This window comes from Falco naumanni, chromosome 14 (assembly GCF_017639655.2).
Source record: "Falco naumanni isolate bFalNau1 chromosome 14, bFalNau1.pat, whole genome shotgun sequence".
Taxonomy (NCBI): domain Eukaryota; kingdom Metazoa; phylum Chordata; class Aves; order Falconiformes; family Falconidae; genus Falco; species Falco naumanni.
Genome location: NC_054067.1, coordinates 3932340 through 3950518, shown reverse-complemented (window position 1 = coordinate 3950518; position 18179 = coordinate 3932340). Strand labels below are relative to the sequence as shown.

General features: G+C 43.5%; 1 protein-coding gene across 2 annotated transcripts in view; it reads right to left on the bottom strand.

Moving 5' to 3' along the window:
• The window catches only part of DCX (doublecortin), an 85264-nt gene extending 70990 nt beyond the window's left edge, over positions 1-14274 (bottom strand). For both annotated transcript variants that reach the window (XM_040614621.1, XM_040614622.1), the window contains exons 1-3: positions 14081-14274; positions 12143-12533; positions 1237-1577 (exon numbers count right to left, since the gene is read on the bottom strand). In XM_040614621.1, coding sequence (XP_040470555.1) covers positions 1237-1577; positions 12143-12506 — 705 coding nt within the window. In that variant the 5' untranslated portion in view covers positions 12507-12533; positions 14081-14274. The remainder of the gene's footprint in view (positions 1-1236; positions 1578-12142; positions 12534-14080) is intronic.
• Positions 14275-18179: the final 3905 nt, after the last annotated feature.

Genomic DNA, 18179 nt, shown 5'->3' with positions numbered 1-18179 from the left:
CCATGGACAGTCTAGCTGGAAAGTCACACACTCATGCATGAAATATACATTTTATGAAGAAAAACTGCTGGGTTGAGACAAGTGGAAAGAAAAGCTTTGACAGGCAGATAAAATTTTTGTATACATGAAGCTAGAAGCAGCCGCTGATGTGCAGAATGCAGAGGTCGGGACAAAGCAAGAATATCAGACAGGTGTGACAAACTACTTTCAGCTCCCTGGCAGTGCACCTGGACTGTGCAGGACACTTTATGAGCCTGTATTTGGGTTTGGAAGGATGAACACTTTAATACATAAAGTTGCACGTTAGTTGGACACATTGCCTAGGGTTGGCATAGTATTTCAAAAACCAGTATTTGAATAATTTTCTCCAGAGATAAGAGAGTTAATTTAAAGCTAGCATGCAACTCGCACACAAGAGCTGTGCTGCCTCTCTCCAGAATCTGTAGCAAGAAAAATAGTGACAAAAATAAAACCATCCCTCAGTTACAGAAGACACAGAACTGTTAAATCAAGCTCAGAATCGTCTTTGAAGAATCCAGCTCTTCCCAGTCCCCAAAGATATCCTCCACATTCCTTTAAGCATTTTCATAGGTACAGCAATATGAAATGGCTTATTGCTGTGTAGCTGCTAACAAGAGACAGATGTTTCCTTCAGTTCCAGGAAAATGTAGACATGAAGCACATTATGACGACCCACTAAATATTTGTGACCCAAGTCCCTTTCTGCATGTTATCTCTTTATGCATTTTGTCAAGAAAACGCAACACAGTTCCATGCTTTTTCTGCTAATTACTGAGTTAGCCAGAAGCGCATGCTTAGATCAATTACTTTATCTTAGCAAGCCTTCCTCTGAGGGCAAGGAAAGTCAAGCAACATATTTTCACTTAGCGAATCCAAAGCTTGAGATTTCTTGCAATTACTTCAGAGCCAAATCAACTGGTGGCTGTGAGCCGAACTCCCCATGTTATTTATTTAGCTAGTCCGGAAGACACGCACTGCACGCTGGCGTGCAGGATGGAGCATCTGTTTCACTCAGACGGTTGGCTGCATTCTTTACTTGATATTAATATCAGTGAAAATTTAGTAACTTAACCACTGGCATGAGAAGTCTGACTTCTAAGAGAACAGATGGTAGTGATCATGTCAGGTTAATTTTAGGTTTCAAAAATTGTTCTGAGTCAGCAAAGCCTCAAGATAAGAAAAAGAAAGAGACATAACATCTGTAAAATTTCCTACCTGTTTCCCGTCCAAGGTATACAGCTTTTTGACTACTCCCGTCTCCAGTTTTATAGCTTCAGTGATATCGGTGAGAACTTGCTCAAACGAATGGGCAGTCTTCTTGTTCAAGAGCACACGGACTGCCTTCCGGGGCTTCACCCCACTGCGGATGATGGTTACCAGCTTGGGACGTACAAAATCTTTGTTCTCTTTTGCCTGGGCGCTATTGCTGCTGGCCAGAGACTGAGGTGCTTTCTGGTTGGCAGATGTCTTCACATTGACAGACCAGTTGGGATTGACATTCTTGGTGTATTCCACCTTCTTGAAGAAGTTGTCAGACGAGCAGACATAACTCTCCCCTTTTGAAAGAAATGAACACCAGTCTAATTCTACAGTTACTACCGTAAGACTGCTGAAAAAGTCACTGTACATTCCCCCCATTCATCATGTAAATCATGAATAATTGTTTTCATTAGCGCTTCCATGACAGTTTGTTATTAAAACATTTTGTCTTATTTTAATTTTATATTTATGTTATGCTTATTTAAAATATGACTAGTATTTCCCCAAATTAAGTCAGCCAGCCATGGCTTGCACCAGCAAATACATACTACCAGTCACATGAACTAGGACTTAAAGAAGGTTGACAGTTATAAAGGGATGTAGGTACCTGAAGATGCAACTAAGCTGCCTAATAGCTCCTAAACACGAGATTATTTTATCACCTAAAATATTCTGTAAATTTGCCAGCTTCCACTCCATCTTTACACACCTAGCTACAACTTCATCCTGTTATCCCCAGCCAAGAAGATATCAACATTCATCCACAGAGTACCTTTTGTGTCATGCCTGAAAAATAAAGAAAATCTGATACTGAATAGGTCTCTACCGAAAACAGCTTTGATAAATCTAGCAGACATAACAAATATGCTTCATTATAATGTCAGTGGTTTTTTAGAGGACAGACCTAGTGGCAGCTGAGATAAAACACTACATGAAATACCACTGCTTGCTTTTATATGGCTGGTACCAACCAAAAATATATGAAATCCAAATTTCGACATGGTAAAGAAGGGTTACACAGTCTTGATAGTAATTCACAAAAAAGCCCTTCACTATCCCATCCAAAATTAGTTTCAAGCTTTCTCTGTAATTCACAGGATCCTATCTAAGGTTTTAAGAGCACCTTAAAGGATTTGTAGGATCTCCTTTTGGGTCTGCAAATCTGATGGATGCTAGAAGAATTATAACTAAAACGAGACTGTAAAACAGTATCCCTAAGGGAATGTAGCTGTCTAGTCTGAAATGACTCAGGCTGCTGAGCACTTGAGAATGCAATGAAAAAAAGTCAGTCATTGCTGGAGGAAAAAGCTTTTGTCTCGCCATTAGATAAAATTTTAATAGAAACTGAAGGCATAACATGGGTACCTGTAGAATCTTATAGAGTTTCTTTCAGTGTTTTATGAAGCTCATCTTACAGAACAAAGTTCTTCAAATATGATAGGTTTGAAATCAAAATATAGATGTAACTATTTTGAAAAAGAAAAAAATAAATCTTTCTTCATATAAATAGACTGGCTGCATTTCCTTATTTGTCCCTACTGCAGACGCCAGGGCCTGGACATCTTTGAAAAGCCTACCCAACATCTGAGTCTGGCTTTCCATCACAGGATCGCTAAGGCAGAATGTTACATTCAATTGGCAAAGGTGTAAATACGGATTTCCAAACAGCCCACTGATTTCTACAGAATTTTGTGTTCCAAGCATGTGATGCATCCAGTATAGTGTTCATGTAGTTGTCCTTCTGCTGACCAAAATGCGTTTTTGGTGAAGACACTGAGACAATCCCTTCACAGAATGTATGGTGAGACCACTAACAGGTACACAAACAGAAGGCTTTAATAGGCTTAAAACAACAGTCTGTGTAGTATTTATGTCCTTATTAATGCCAAGTGATGCATGTCAGAAGCAGCTATAGAAAAGACACAGGATGCTAACTTTTTTTTAACCCTGATTTTGTACCCAGTTTGCCAGAAAGTGATGTGGACTTGTGGTGCTTACATCACCAACTGCAGCCTTGCTCCATCTGCCCAAGTGCATAAAATGAACAAAATCAATTATCAACAGGAAGCAGATACTGTGTTTTCCCTTCTGAAGATGGAACAGAAATACAGAAGGGCGAAGAAAGCTAACAAGGGTTGTGACGAACACTGTCAGTTGAGCATTTTACCAACTAGTGTATCCCAAACTAATGCAATAATTCCAGCAGCGGGTTCTGGTGGCGTGAACAAACAATAAAAAAATCTATATTTGAGGCATGTGTGCTATCAGCAAAACTCCTCAATAAACTGTAGTACCTACAGCTGAAGCTCCTTAATTCCTTCTATTTCTTAAATCTGACTCAAATGAAACATAAAGATACCCCACAGAGTACCATACATTATACAGAATTCCCACTGGAGATACTGTTTTCCAGAAGCATTGAATACTTTAAATCTTTCTGATTAATAAGTGATAAGTTGTGGTTTATTTATCTGCTTCAGCCAAGCAACACCTGGCACGGAGGGGGCCTATGCTTCTCTCCAGTTTCACAACTGAGTGTGAAGTGCAGCAGGGGGAGTTAGAGATGCTCACAGGGAATTAGCCACCCTAAGAACCTGAGCCCTCCCAAGCCCATAATCCCTGGGCAGCAGAGCCCTTATAAGCGTGCTCAACAGAACTGTAGCATTATCCTTTGAGAAAAGGGATTTCTATGTTTAAACGCAATGCTAGGAATAAGGGATTTGAATACTATCCTCATCCCTGCCCTAGGCCCGCCTGTGGAAGGTCCTGACTTCACCTGCATGTCTGCTTCCCTACCTGAAAAACAAATCAGCAATATCTGCCACTGAAGTGTTGCAAGGCTTGACTTTCATCTGTGTGCACATGATACTGTGGGGCAGAAGATGCCACCATGAAAGAAAGTGTATATTTGTACCGTGTTCTATAAACACAAGGTGTTGCAGTGTGTTTTCCATTAATAAATTCTACGTTTTAAAGTATGTGGAAAAGATTATTGGTCTGTTTAGTACAGTACTATTACTCTTACTTCCAGCTGATTCATTTGAAATTCATCACTCACACCATTGCTGTCTGGTGTATTTACAACAGCATACACCAAAGGTAATAGTGGTATGAAGGCAACACTCATTCTCCTAGGCTTTGTTTCCACAAATGTGGTATTGGGTTATATATACATCAGCCTTTCAAATTATGCTCACAGACAGAAGTGGAAAATGTAATCTGCCCTTTCTCACATTGATTCATTTAACCCAAATCCTAGCAAATATTTTATTGAATTCTAAAACTGGACAGAAATTTCCTTGGAGTGACAATTCAGAATCACAGTTCAGAACAGCAGCTCTTCTCAGCACAATTTCTGCAGTTATAGCAGGAAAACTCCTGAAAAAAAGAGCTTTTCTTTCCTTCTTACCCAACCTAAAGATGTAAGCTGAAGTGATTTAAAAACCACTTCAACTGATGTCTTCCCAAACTCAGTTTACAGCCCTCAAAATAATAGCAAAATTATCATTCAAGTTCCTCGGTGAGGCACATCCCTTTTACCATTTGGCAGCCAGGAACACATACTATTTCATTTACCACTGCTGGGTTTTACCCAAACCTCACCATGAGGTGGTAGCAGGGTTGGGCAAGCATGGGCAGGAGACTTGTGAACTTTCCAGCTTTGAAGATGTGTACTGTGGCCAGAAGATCATAAAAGAGAGAAATCTTATGGGGAATAGTGCTACCACAGAAAGAGCAGTTTCTTGGTTTCTCTGCTACATCCACCTATGCTAAGCCTATAATGAGAAGTCAAGGTGTACAATTTTGCCAGTCAAAGAAACATAACTGATAGACCCAGCATGGTTGCAGAAGACGTGCACAGCATAACAGAAGGAAAGGGGAGGGAGAGGGTATAAGATTTTGTCAAAAGCAAAAGAAACAACTCCAAGAATTATATTGGTCCCCAGCCTAAGCATAAAAATCTGTGCACAAATATTTTCAGGAACACGTCTTCAGACAGCAAGCAGCTGTGTACATGTGCAGAAGTCCAGCTATAAGCCATGAGAAGGTATGATGAACAGCCACGTCATTACTTCCAAACAAAATCCCAGACGGGAGGCCCAAAGAGACACATTCGTGCATTGGGGTTAGAAGGCTTTTGTAAGAGTGAGAAGCATCACCCCGACAAGATCCAACCTGAAGCTGAACGCCACGCTATGGGCAAGACACCAATGGTGCTAAGGACAGCATTTTTTAAGTGCAGAGCCAGGTCAGCGCAAAGTGCCCTTTCTGCACTGCAAAGCCAAAGCCCTGCAGGATGATGTGCACTTGTCATCATGCCAGCATGCTCCAGAGGTGTCACAATTTCTATCATGCCACCAAACGAGCCAAGGCATTTATTTATTCCTTCTATCCTGCCCTCAGCAATAGATGGACTGACTGTAGACCTTTACCTTCAGTCATGATAAGCATATTTGCTATTTGAAGCCATTGCTTGTATCACACTGAATTACTCTGCCTGCGCATTACTGTGCTACCAATTTGATAGAAGCACAAGGTGATTATTCAGCTTCTAAAGAAGGAATGATCTCAGCAAAGATAAGGTTTGCCTTAGAGAAGGTTTCTTAGAAAAACTCTAAGCTCAAGATGAGTGCTAATCCTTCAGTCCTGTTACAGCAGCTCCTTGTGACAATACTAAAAATGACAGGCTGTACTTTCAGAAAAAGTTATCCTTTTTCAGCATGCAGCAGCAAGTTTTCAAGTATAATGAACTGTGGGCAGAAGCCTCATGAGAAAAATCAGGAAAGCTGGATTGAGGCCATTTTGAAAGTGTAAATTTCCAAAAACAGTCTCTGTGGGCTGCAGTCAATTATTTCGGTTGTTAACTCTGCTTTTGCAAAGTTGAGATGGTGCTACTATGCCCAGCTTTCATGTTTCATGGCGTTTACTATGGCTTCAATAGGAATTAAGTAGATTTAACACCTTGCAGAGTTCATTACATACAGTGTTAAAGTAGGCCTTTAGTTTCAAACACATTAACTTCCTGCTACTTTATGCATTAAAAAGGATCTTTGCCGCAAGACCTACTCCACTGTGGCAAAATGAATTCTGGAAGAGCTTCCTTCCTTTGGCTTTTCCACAGGGAGCTCTTCTTTGAGAAAAGCACCTCTTGTTCTGTTGAAAAAGTGAAAGAAATGTGTGATTACAAATCACCTTCAAAATCACATGATGCCCATAAAGCATGTATGGGACCACACCAGTCCCAATGTGACAGCCAGGATGAGCAAGCAAATACAACAGAACCAGAAGGATAAGTGTTGTTATATAGGATGTAATTAGCCAAGCTGTCAGGACAACAGTCATAGAAAACAATGCCACAGGTATCAGTAGTGGACTACATGAATTTCACTTTTGCAGGCAAACTGGAAGATGCACACATTGGGTGGAGATTGCAACATACTTCCTATAAGCCCCTTGGTCCCAGCACACACTGGCCTCTGTACAGCACCAGGGTGGAGTCCCTCCTATGATTACTTTAAACACTCCTGGACAAGATTTTGGAAAAGATTCCCCAGGGCATGACAGGATACAAAGAGCTTGGAAACACTCTCTGAAACATCTCACACAGCCCAAGTATGTTTACAATGAAACCCCATTGAGCAAAGCAAAATCATGTTCAGCTTTTTCTTATGTTTAATCTGAGGCAAGAACAAAATTCAGACAACTAGCCCAACACAGGAGAAGGGCATAGATCCACTCTCGGATGGGCCCTCTGACCACAATGCAAGGGGGGCTGTGCCTAACAGCCTGAGCATACCAGGAGCTCAGAAGGAAGGAGTTCTACAGCTTCAACTAAATGTTGAGTCTCCCAAGTTCTAGTTTTAATCCATGTCTGCATTTCTGACTTTACTGACCACCTCTAATCCATGCTATATTTGTATTTGATGGGTGCATTTCCACATGTATTTCTGACCCTGACCACACACAGCAAGGGATGCTTAATTCACATGAAACCATGCACTGACTAGAAGCAGGTCCAAAGTCCGCTTATAATAAAATACCTGAAAGATACAAGTACCTCCAAACCAATGACCAGACCCTGAAAAGGGCTCAGGAAGGGAATGAAAGCAACTGAACAAAAAAGCTCAGAGCTCTGACTTCCATCTTTGTCTATGGACTTTGGACAAACAAGTCAGACTGCTTTTCTGCATCTCAGCTCCTCATCAGTAATAATCCCTTCTTCCACCTTGAAACTTCAGACCATAATCTCCCCAGGCCAGAGCTCTCCTTACAGATTTAAATATTGCCTTGCACAGCAGGACGCCCCATTTAGTTGGGGTCTCAAAATACATTGTGAAAAATGTCTTACCTTTACAAGTGGGGAATTTGGCTTCCGGGAAACTATCAGTCCCTCCCTCCAGAGAAACAAACCAGTCTCCACCAGTACTGAGATGAACTGGGAGCTGCAATTACTTCAGCAGCTAGGAGTTTGCCTTGTGCCTTTCCCTCACTTTCAAGTTACATCTCACCGTCCCTTTCACTATGCCAAGAAACTGCTAGTGGGGCTACATGGGAAAGCAGCAAAATTATGAAGTAAACTAAAAAAGAAAAAAAATCTTTTAACCCACAAAGAGCAAGCTGCAACCCGAGTTTGGAACACGTGGCCAAGAACAGAATTTCTTAAGTCATCTTTGCTGCTGAAGTCAATGTGTAACATCAGCTTCCACCCTTATCCAGCCCCTCCATTCAAAGATAAAGCCATCAGAGCTGAGGCAGGGAGAATCTGCAGTCTCATCAGAATGTGTCTACAACATAAAGGCTTAAAATGAACCAAGGAACAAAGTACCCTGTCCAGATGTCAAAGGCAACTAGGTTTTAGTAGAAACTTGGATGATAATGTGAGATGCTCTACTATCAGCTTGAACAAGGTTTGAAAAGATGGCATATGACTTCTTTAGTATTTTTCATATTCAAGTTTTCTCACAGCACAAGGCACAGAATTAATGTTACAGCAGTGGCTCACCAATAATCTATAAAGGCAGCTTCATGTATTGACTTCCTAAAGCCTTGGTTACTTGACCCAATTATAATATGAAAGGGAATAAAGATCACCTGGTGCTCTTTTCAAAGATTTTACTTATTGACTAAAACCACCATGACAGAAGTAGCACTTGGGCCCAATATCCACTCCTGACTCAGCCAAGAGATTATGCAAGTGGGAGATGCTGTCAGCAATTTACCTGCAGTCAAGACCAGCTGTAACAGTGCAGTAATAGGAGGCTGTACTGCATTAAACTAGCATATAGATTAAGAAGGAATACAGTCCTAATCAATGGCAGCATGTGCATAATTTACAAATTCATTAGAACTGAATGCTGAAAATAGGGAGTCAAGATTAAGACAATGACTACAGTAATGGAAGATGGCCATTATAGTGAAAGGAGGGAAAAGAAAAATGGAACAAGTGCATTTTCAGAGAAGGACATTGGGAGACATGGACATAGACAGCTCTCTGGTACAGAAGGCAGTATGAAAAAACACAGCCAGTGACAGGTGAGGAAGAACTCAGCAGGCAGCAAAGAGCACCTCTGTGACAGAGTCCTAGTGGCCTTCCAAAACATGAGGCTTTAGGATTCAGTACAGGAAAAGACCAAGAGACAAATCCCAACCGGCAACTAGGAGTGATGTGGCCAAAGAGTAAGAGAGAATTCCCAATCTGTCCAAGAAGGAACAGGTGAAGCAAAACATCCATCCAGAACCTTGAGAACAACCCTGAATGCTGAGTCTGGAGACCAGAAGGGTTATTTCCAAGTCCTATTTAATTAGCAGCACACCAAGTAGGTTTTGTTCACCTGAAATATCTGTCTCAAGGATATTGGTACCGTGCAATATCATTCTCTGCCCTCCAGAAGTACATTCAGACTACACCATAAAAGCACATTTTTAAAGTCATGCAAAAGTAATCAAGTGCTTAGAACATGATATGAAATATTATCAGTAATTCACCAGCTTTTGCAATCAAACTATTGAGATGAGCCGAGCCTCTCTGATTACTTCTTTTCCTGGGTTCTACTTGTTTATTGGAAATTACAATTATAAATTAGTCACATTACAGCAACTAGAACTAGTTTATTTACCCTCAGTCTCCAACCAGAAAGCTAATTTATATGGCAAACATATACTGTTTGTGTATGTACTGTTCTTGTATGTCACAGCACAATTTCTCTGAAGTTCAGTTTTTCCATGTGTGTACCTAGCACAGTTAGACAAACACCCAGGCTAACAGCACAGTTTACCACTAGGTTGGTTACAACCATGGTATTATAAATCAAAAGCAATGTCTTTCCCAGATTGCTTTTCTACAACAAATGCATAGGCCATCCCTAGAAATATTGACAGTTTAACAATAACAATATTCCCAAAACAGCATGCAGATCTACTTTTGCGTTTTCAAACACTGGATTCCTTTGTTTTGACTCTACTCAGATTGTATTTTCCTAGTTGATGTGCTGCTGAGGACCCAGCCACACAGACAATCCTATTTTTGTTTTAGTGCCATTTCTTCAGTGCTATTTCCAGATATCATTTTGGCCAAATGCCAGCATCTCCTGCCTGTACCTTAACCAATAAAAGATATTTTCAAGAACTAGGTACCTTCTTACCTGCAGCAAAACCCAGTGCAAAGCAGGTATAACTAAAGGTCTCTTCACTTCACTGACAAAAAGCAGGAAGAGTATAAATGGAGGAAGAGTATTAAAAGAGAATAAAGAACTGTACTTTCTCCTGTGGAGTTATTCCTGTAGATTTACATAAAACCTAGGACAAGCAGAACTGAGATGTGTCATTAGAGAAAGGCTGTGGCCATATTAAGAGATCAGAATGAAACATGGCAGAATCTCTAAAATTAAGGGAGGCCACACCTCCGTTTGACAGCTGTAACTGGGCTGAGAATAACTCCACTAGGACTGCATCATCTCTCTGAAAGGCAGCAATTTCTTCCCAGTAAAACTCCTCTATGGAAACCAATATTTATTCTGTGTGCTTGTCCCTACAAAGTATTTTGGGGAAACGAGTATCCCACTTGACAGATCAGGAATTCTAGGGAGAGATGCTTTAGTCAAGGTCACACAATGACTCACTGCTGAGGCTGCCCCTGCAGTTCAGTGGCTCACACACTCACATCCATTGTCTTTTATTGAAGGCAAAACCCTTGTGGATTTTCTGTAGCTGACCAAATCAGCCAGGTCATCTGCTTGGGGGAAAACATCAAGGAGCAGGGAAGAGTAACTCCCTTCCTGCAACAGTAATCAGGACATTCCAGTTCCAAACAAAGAACAGAATATCTGAATTGCTCAGGGAAGAGAAAAGCAGGGTGGCTGCGGGTGTCCGCTGTGCGGGTGTCCCACTTGGGTTTGCCACCAGCAGAACCTACCCACGGCCATGCCTTGGGCAAAGAAGTAGGACTGACCCTGAAGCAGTTTCATCCTGGGGGTCCTGCTGCCACTCCCCGAGAAAGGCAGCACCCCCAGCAGCAGCCCACTGCTGCAGAGGGAGCTCTCCAGGCACAGGCAAGGCTGGCAGCTGAGCTCCACAGCAGTAAGCCTGCCCCCAGATCACCCCCTCCAGAGGGCAGGAAGATTGATTTTTGACTCATCCTTCACCCCACAGTCCAAGTGGCACTCAGGAATAGGCATACCAGCACCCTTTCCAGATACAGGGGTACACTCAGACCTGCCACGCAGGGGATGCCTTCCCACACTCCCCCACAGACCTACTGCAGCAGCCCACCCCACCACACACAGTCCTGGCAGAAACACTCCCCAGTACGCCCCCTTACACACACAGTCCCATCTGAACATCTCAATACACCTCCCTTCCATACAGACCCTGCATGAACCATATTCAGATGCAGCAGATGAACTCCCAACGCCCTCTCCACAAACACCACCTTGCAAGAATCCCCCCCAGAACTCCCCCTTACAGATGCAGCCCAACATACCTCCACACACTCCCTAACCACAAACCCTGATGCATACCCTCTGCATGAACCTTCTCAAGGAATCCCAACACCTCCTCTGCAATTAAGCCTCCTTACACCTTCCTCCACACACATACACACGTATAAAACCACAAATTTCACCAAGTGCAACCCACCCAAAACACTCTTCTCCGTACACACACCTTGTTCATCAACTCACCCCTCTAAACACACAGCATTAACCCAACACCCCTCCATACACTCCCCAAACATTGTAAAAAACCCAGCACCCCACCTTCCACACACCCACCACATGCACCCCCAACACCCACTGCACGCACCCCAACACACCCCCTCCACACACACTCAAGTCCCTGACCACACCCCTACGCACACACATTGTGCACAAAGCCCTCAGAACACCCCCATACAGTGTGGGGGTGCATAAATCTCTCCCACCCCCATTACACACACTACATGAATCCCCCAGCACCCATTGTTTGTCCATTCATACCCATCCACCCCAGTGGGAAGCCCACATCACTCCACAGCCACCCCCTGCACCCATCTGGGACATTCCCCCCCGCCCCAGCCTGGACAGGCAGGGGACACCCTCAGACAGCCCCTAAGTGATGGACACAGCCATGTCTAGCCAAGAGTAAGACACACCTCTCTGGCTTCACATCTGCACCCGAGAGAGCGTGCTGGGGGACACCCTGGGGGTGTCAGTCACTGCACTGCCACCCTCTCCCACACCTCTCTGGAGGGGAGGGTGGATGGGTGCACAGAGGGGCAGAAGCATCCCTGAGCGCCCAAGGAAATGTGACCTTAACAGCAGACCCAAGTGGTGCAGCCCCCTTCCCACCCCGCCTCCTCACTGCACCAGACAGCGATGCTAATTACCTTCCTCCAGCTCATCCATGCTCCCGATCTTCCGCGACCCATCGATGGTGTAAATGTAACGGACTCCCTGAGGCAGATTAATGTTGTCGGACAGGGACCGGGTCAGGTCAGCCAGGAGAGCATCAAAACTTCGGAAGCGGTCAGAGGACACGGCATATACAATCCCCTTGAAGTAGCGGTCCCCGTTGCGATAGAAACGCACCTTCTTGGCTTTCTTCTCATTACTCAGTGCCTGTAAGGTCCTGGTTCTGTAGAAGCTACAGTGAGCACTGTGAGTGGGGCTGGGCAACCCATTCATACGTGAGCCTCGCATGTTTCTGGACGCCTTGTCTCTTTCGTCAAAGTGTCCAAAATCAAGTTCCATAGTTTGGTGAACCCTAAAGAACTGAAGCTGAGCAGGAAGGAGACGGGGAGAGAAGAAGTGCAAAGGGACAGGTTAGAGCCAAGCAGAGCCACAATGCAGAGAGAAAAATGACACTACTGCAAGAGCTGTGTCTGGAGCAGGACAGATGCATTTGGGAAACTCCCCCTCCCCTGATCCAGATTTGTATCGATTCTGGGGGACTGAGGGTAGGAGGGGTCCTTGCATTTTGAAAGGGATCCAACTACTGGGGGCAGGGAACACGTTTCTAGAGAGCCAGCTGCTTGTGCACCTGGGAGTTTTCAAAGTGCAGTAAATTGGGACTTGAGGCCAAAGGGGTACATGGCAATCACAACTCAGCCCCCAAAAACTCGTCCAAACACCAGTTGGCAATGAATTAAACCTCTGAGCCCTGTGAGGTTTCCTTTGGCGACAGAAAACAAGGAGATCCCAGTAAGTCAGCCCTTCAATCTGTCGAATCATGGAAGGAACCAGAGCATCTGAATGTTTAACATTAGAATAAACTGGCATTTATGAAAGAATGGTCACAGGGGAATAAGCAGTTTCTTTGTGACAGCCTGTTCAATAAGGGTTAGCAATGAGATCCAACCCACCCTTCCCCCTATCCGCAGCCCCCTCCTAGCCCATCAATCAATTCCCAGGACCAGCCTACATCTCTAAGAAGAAATGACTGGAAAGAAAAATCTGTCATTGAAACAAGGCTTTGGTAAGCTCTTTTCAGCCTCGAGTCTCCTCTGAATCGCATTTCTGCTGCCGTTTAATGAGGAGGAGAAAATAAAGGGGTTATTTCCACCCCCCTTCCAGCCTTAAGTGATTTAATTGCTGGAAGTGCCCCTACCCAAGGGACACACCGCCCCTGCTCCTCACCTTTCATTGTTCTGAGCGCGGGGGGGCTCCTACCACAAGCGACTAGCACAGAAAAGCTGAGACTTGAGCTGACACCCAGCAAGCAGGAATTTCTGCATGGTCTCTAATTCGTGCTCAAAAGCAACCTTCTTCCCGCACTAAACCCCAACACAAAAGGAGGAGGAACCCCCAATTCTGCAATAGAAAGACCCTTCCACTCACCCAGCACAGCCAGGAACAAGCAACTCACGTATGTGGCTTGCATATTAACACAGGGCAGAAAGGGGATTTACACCGGCACTTGGCAGCCAGGTATAAATCTAGGAAAAGCTGTTGCTATCTCTTCCCCATGCCTTAGATTTGCCAGGACGAAGCTCCTTCCCTGTATTTTACAATGTCAGTGGCATGTGCGAGAAAAATCATTGTCCCTGGTCTGCAATAAAGCAGAACGTGACAATGCAGGCGATCTGCACAGAAACCCCAAGTTGGGGACATTTTCACCACAATGCTAGTTGGGGTAGATTCAGTCCGGTGTCAGGCACTGAACAATGAAACATCCAAGCAACTTCAGGAACGAATCAAAGGATGCAGGGCGTTTTGATTTTAAAATGAACTGCAGATGCTGTAAGGTACTAAGAGAAAGATTCGTCCTTTCTGTCTGACATCTGTTACTTTTCTGCATGCAAGCCACTCAAAAAAGCTCTACTCACCGGTTTTCAGCGCGCAGGGTGGAGATGCTGAGAGAAAGAAAACCAGGCTCACTCTGCCTTTGTTGTCTGAGCTCCAAGCAAGAAATTCCTGCCAGGGTGGATGAGACGCCTCCTAGGTCCTAGTGCCTTGTTCCATCCCTTCACAGTAACTTTGCCTCAGTGGTTTTCAATCCCATCATCAGCCGTCTGCTTGTAGCTTCACTGTATTTGAAAGAAAAAAAAAGGGTGTGTCCATTCCAGCTCTGGATATGTTAACAGATGGGTAAATAAAATGTTTAAAGTTGCAAGTTTGGGGGTGATGTTCTGTAGGATGCAAATTTTCCTTTGGTTCTAGCTTCACCAAGAAGGCATCTGGCCTCACTGGGGGGGGGAAAAAAAAAAAAAAAAAAAAGAATAAACAAAAAAATACAAAAAAATGCCAAGAGCATAATCTGATGTACCAATATTATAGGATTACCAGTACAGGGAGGTCATCACTACAATACTACAGTGTGTTCGAATGCTGGCACAGGACTCCCGTGCATCAGGAAAGCCAGTAAGAAGCCAGTAAGAAAGAAGTTGACTGGTGGAACTGGGCACAGTTCTGCTCCTGTAATGGTTTTACACAGCATTCACGGTTTATGCTGGCAAGCAGAAAGGGAGAATTCACTTGGTGGTTCTGCATGAGGTGCCCCTGAATAATTTTTCTCCGTTAACACTGGACACAAGCCAAAGCCAGAGCTCTGAATCCCAGTTCATCCAAATCCCCAAGGGGTTTAAGATGGAGTCATTTGACACAAGCTTAACCCAACAGATTCAACCTGGCTTATATCCCAAACCAGAAGTTTATTTTCTGATTCCACTGCAGGATTCAGCTGTATCAAAATTATACCAGGATCTTTCACTTTGACAGCAGAATCTTTCACCTGCTTTCTGGATGGAGATTTCAATCCTGCAGTTAGAACAGCACCACTAACCCTGCTGGTGCTGGTTACAACTTTCCTTTTAGAAAATAATGGGATTTGGAAATGGGAGGGTCTTCCCATCTGTAAAAGGAAATCTTCCCTAACAACGCAGTGCCTGTTTTGAATGAAAACATCAGATGTTGTCATTTTGGCATATCATAGCAGCATCACATTTACACAGAAAAAGTTAGCATTTATTCCAGCTTTGTCTGCCCTGTATATGATAGTCCAGGCAACACTGACACAAACCCACAGACAGCTCATCTTTGTTTGCCAGCAACATTCACACATGACATTTGCAAAAAGTTTCTTACTCCCTGAAACCATCCTTTATTCAAAGGCTCCCATGCATCCTCCACTAAAGCTGTTGGCCGCTCCCTTCTGTGCTTGGTGGGATCACTACAAAGAACACAGATCCACTCTCCTTCCTCAGGAATTAGCACTTGAGAGGACCACAGGAAAGAGCAGTGCTCTCCAGGGCATATTTCAGTAGGGTCTGCAAGAGGTAGGTGGGACTTCCAAGTGTTTGCCTTCCCATTAGATCCCATTCCAAATTGGATAATACCTGGCCATTCATCACCATGTGCTTAATCTGTCCAGGATTAACAATTCTTCCCTATACCACAATACTGCTGTAAATATAAACTTACTCATACTTTAAAAATGTGCCAAAGATACAAATTGTTATGCATGTGCCAAGTACAGTAACAGCAAGAATAGAGAAAAGGAAACCAAATTCAGTTTTCAGTGGTGCACAGTGCTTTGACAGAGAAGAGGCAGACTGTTTGGGATGATGTCTAAGGACTTGAATAGTACCCCAGGGTAGCCTGGCAGGAAAATGTAAACCCATGCAGTCAGTGGAATTGTACAATTTATTCATCCACAAGTTTGACTTGTATGGAGAGTTCTGAGTATCTCAAAGTGCATTAACACATGGCTTTTGACTTCTTTCCACATCTGAGACCATACCCACTGGTGATAAAAAGAAGCATGTCTATATGGACATGTCTGCTCAGGACACTGCCAGAAGCTTTTTGGATGGGAGGATGGGCACTTCCTTTCAAAAACAGAATTACTCCAGCAAGAGACTAGTATTTGTTCCTAACTGATGGATAAGGGTTCTATAGCCAATGATGGTAATGTTCATCTTGGGTAAAACCTCAAGTTACTCCTAAAAGGTGCCCAAGTCACCTTCAGTATGTTGCCCTTCTTTAATCCTGCCACAAGACAAGAAGGATCTCAGCAGGCAGAGCATCATCAGAAGTGAAAAGCCCTGGAGCCAGACTGATTTCACATGTTCTCAGTGAATTGCACCATATTTGCTTCTCTTCAAAGGAGAATAGGATCACCTCATACTACAGACATTGGCTGGGCTATGTAATAAGACATAGAAATAAACAGCGCTTTCTTGATGAATGCAAGAGCCTGCTCCCCACTTCATTTCTGCTGGTCAGAGACAAGACCCTTCAGGAGTTCTTCACTGGCCTTAAGGAGTTAATGCTAGTCAAAACCCATTTACATCAGAACAGACTCACTCTCTAAGACACCATAATCTAAACCATTTTAGGCAGCAGGAGTGACTGAGAATTGGAAAGAAAATTCTTCCCATCAATAATTTAATCTAGCCAAAAAGGAAAGATAAATTTAGCTCTTCAGATAATTTAATCTGCTTTAAATCAGATGAATGATCTTTCCCTCAGGAAGCTAACATTCAGACTTTTGCCTGTGTAACCAAACCTGTATAAAGACACGTTTGCTGACATGGCTGAGCAACCGTGATACTTTGGAAAGGGACAGGCTGCAGGTAAAAAGGATTTTGTGACTACATTGTGCTAACTTCCTCACATACCTAGAAAATCCAGTTTCTAGCATCGTTAGGAGTTGCAGTCTTAAGCACTCCCAATGTCAATGCCCAGTTACTTCACTATACATCAACCTGACTTTATCAAAAATTGCATCTGATAGCACAGCATGTTCTCTGATCAGCATGTAAGTTAAGGTGGTAAGTAGCCAAGGTCTGGCTGCACCACAGATGGTAATTCTGGAAAAATTTAAAACAAGTGATCACTGCTTTTGAAGGAAGTCTTGGATCAACATTTTCAAGTCATCTTGATGCACAAGACGCATTTAATTACATTTCTTATTTTAACCTCTGCTCTTCTGGACTGCCTTGAAAATGTCATCCATGATCACTACTTTCAAAGCTTTGCTCAATGTGAACTTACACGCCAAAACCCTGTGAAATGACAAATTACTATTTCAGGGCTCTGCCAATTATGTCAAGGTGCTCAAAACCAAACACCCATACAGCCAATGGCTCAGGCTTGACCCTATAGAGCAACAGGCTTTAAATCTGAATCTTCGAAAGAGCTGACAGTTCATCGAAGAATTATCCTGTATCAGACTATAGAGTTAAGTCTCTCCTATATACTATGAGCTAATAAGCAACAGGGACTTGGCAGACTTTCACCATATAACATTTGTTTCCTTTGGAGATTTATTTTTACAGGGACCACACACATCTGAAAGTCTTTTAAATACCAATGCTAGTGAGCCAAAGTCAGCTCAGCCGCTGGGGAGAGAAGGGTGGAGGAACACCTCCATAGCACAGTTTCAACACTCCAAGCCTCGTAACCATCTGGCAGAGGCTGTTCAGACCTTGGTGTCAGAGGGACGGGCCCTTCTACAGCCCGACTCACTGGAAAACCCAAGGAAGCAGCAGGCACAAAGTTTTCAGAGAGAGTGGAAACAGAACCTGGGCTCCAAGGCCAACTCCAGCAGCTGGCCAACATAGGGCTCCCCACCTGTGCTCTGCAGCACGAGTATCTCTTGGGTGAGACCTATCACTCCTCCCAACCCCAGACGCTGTGCTGCATCAGTGCATTTGTGCTGCAGCCCCACACTTTTGGCAGATGCCCTCAATCTCAGCAGATTACTTTGACTTGATAAATCCTGCTGAAGTTTAGGAGAAAGAGGTCTTTACATCCTCCAAGGGATAGACAGGAAACAAGTGAAAAGGCCTTCTCCTGGTCTAAGCAGCCCTTTGTAAGAATCTGGAAACAATGCAGCTCATGAGTTACTCAATGAACTCACTTAAGACATTCCCAACACATCTAGATACAAGAAAGCACTAAAAAATACAGCGGATATCTAAA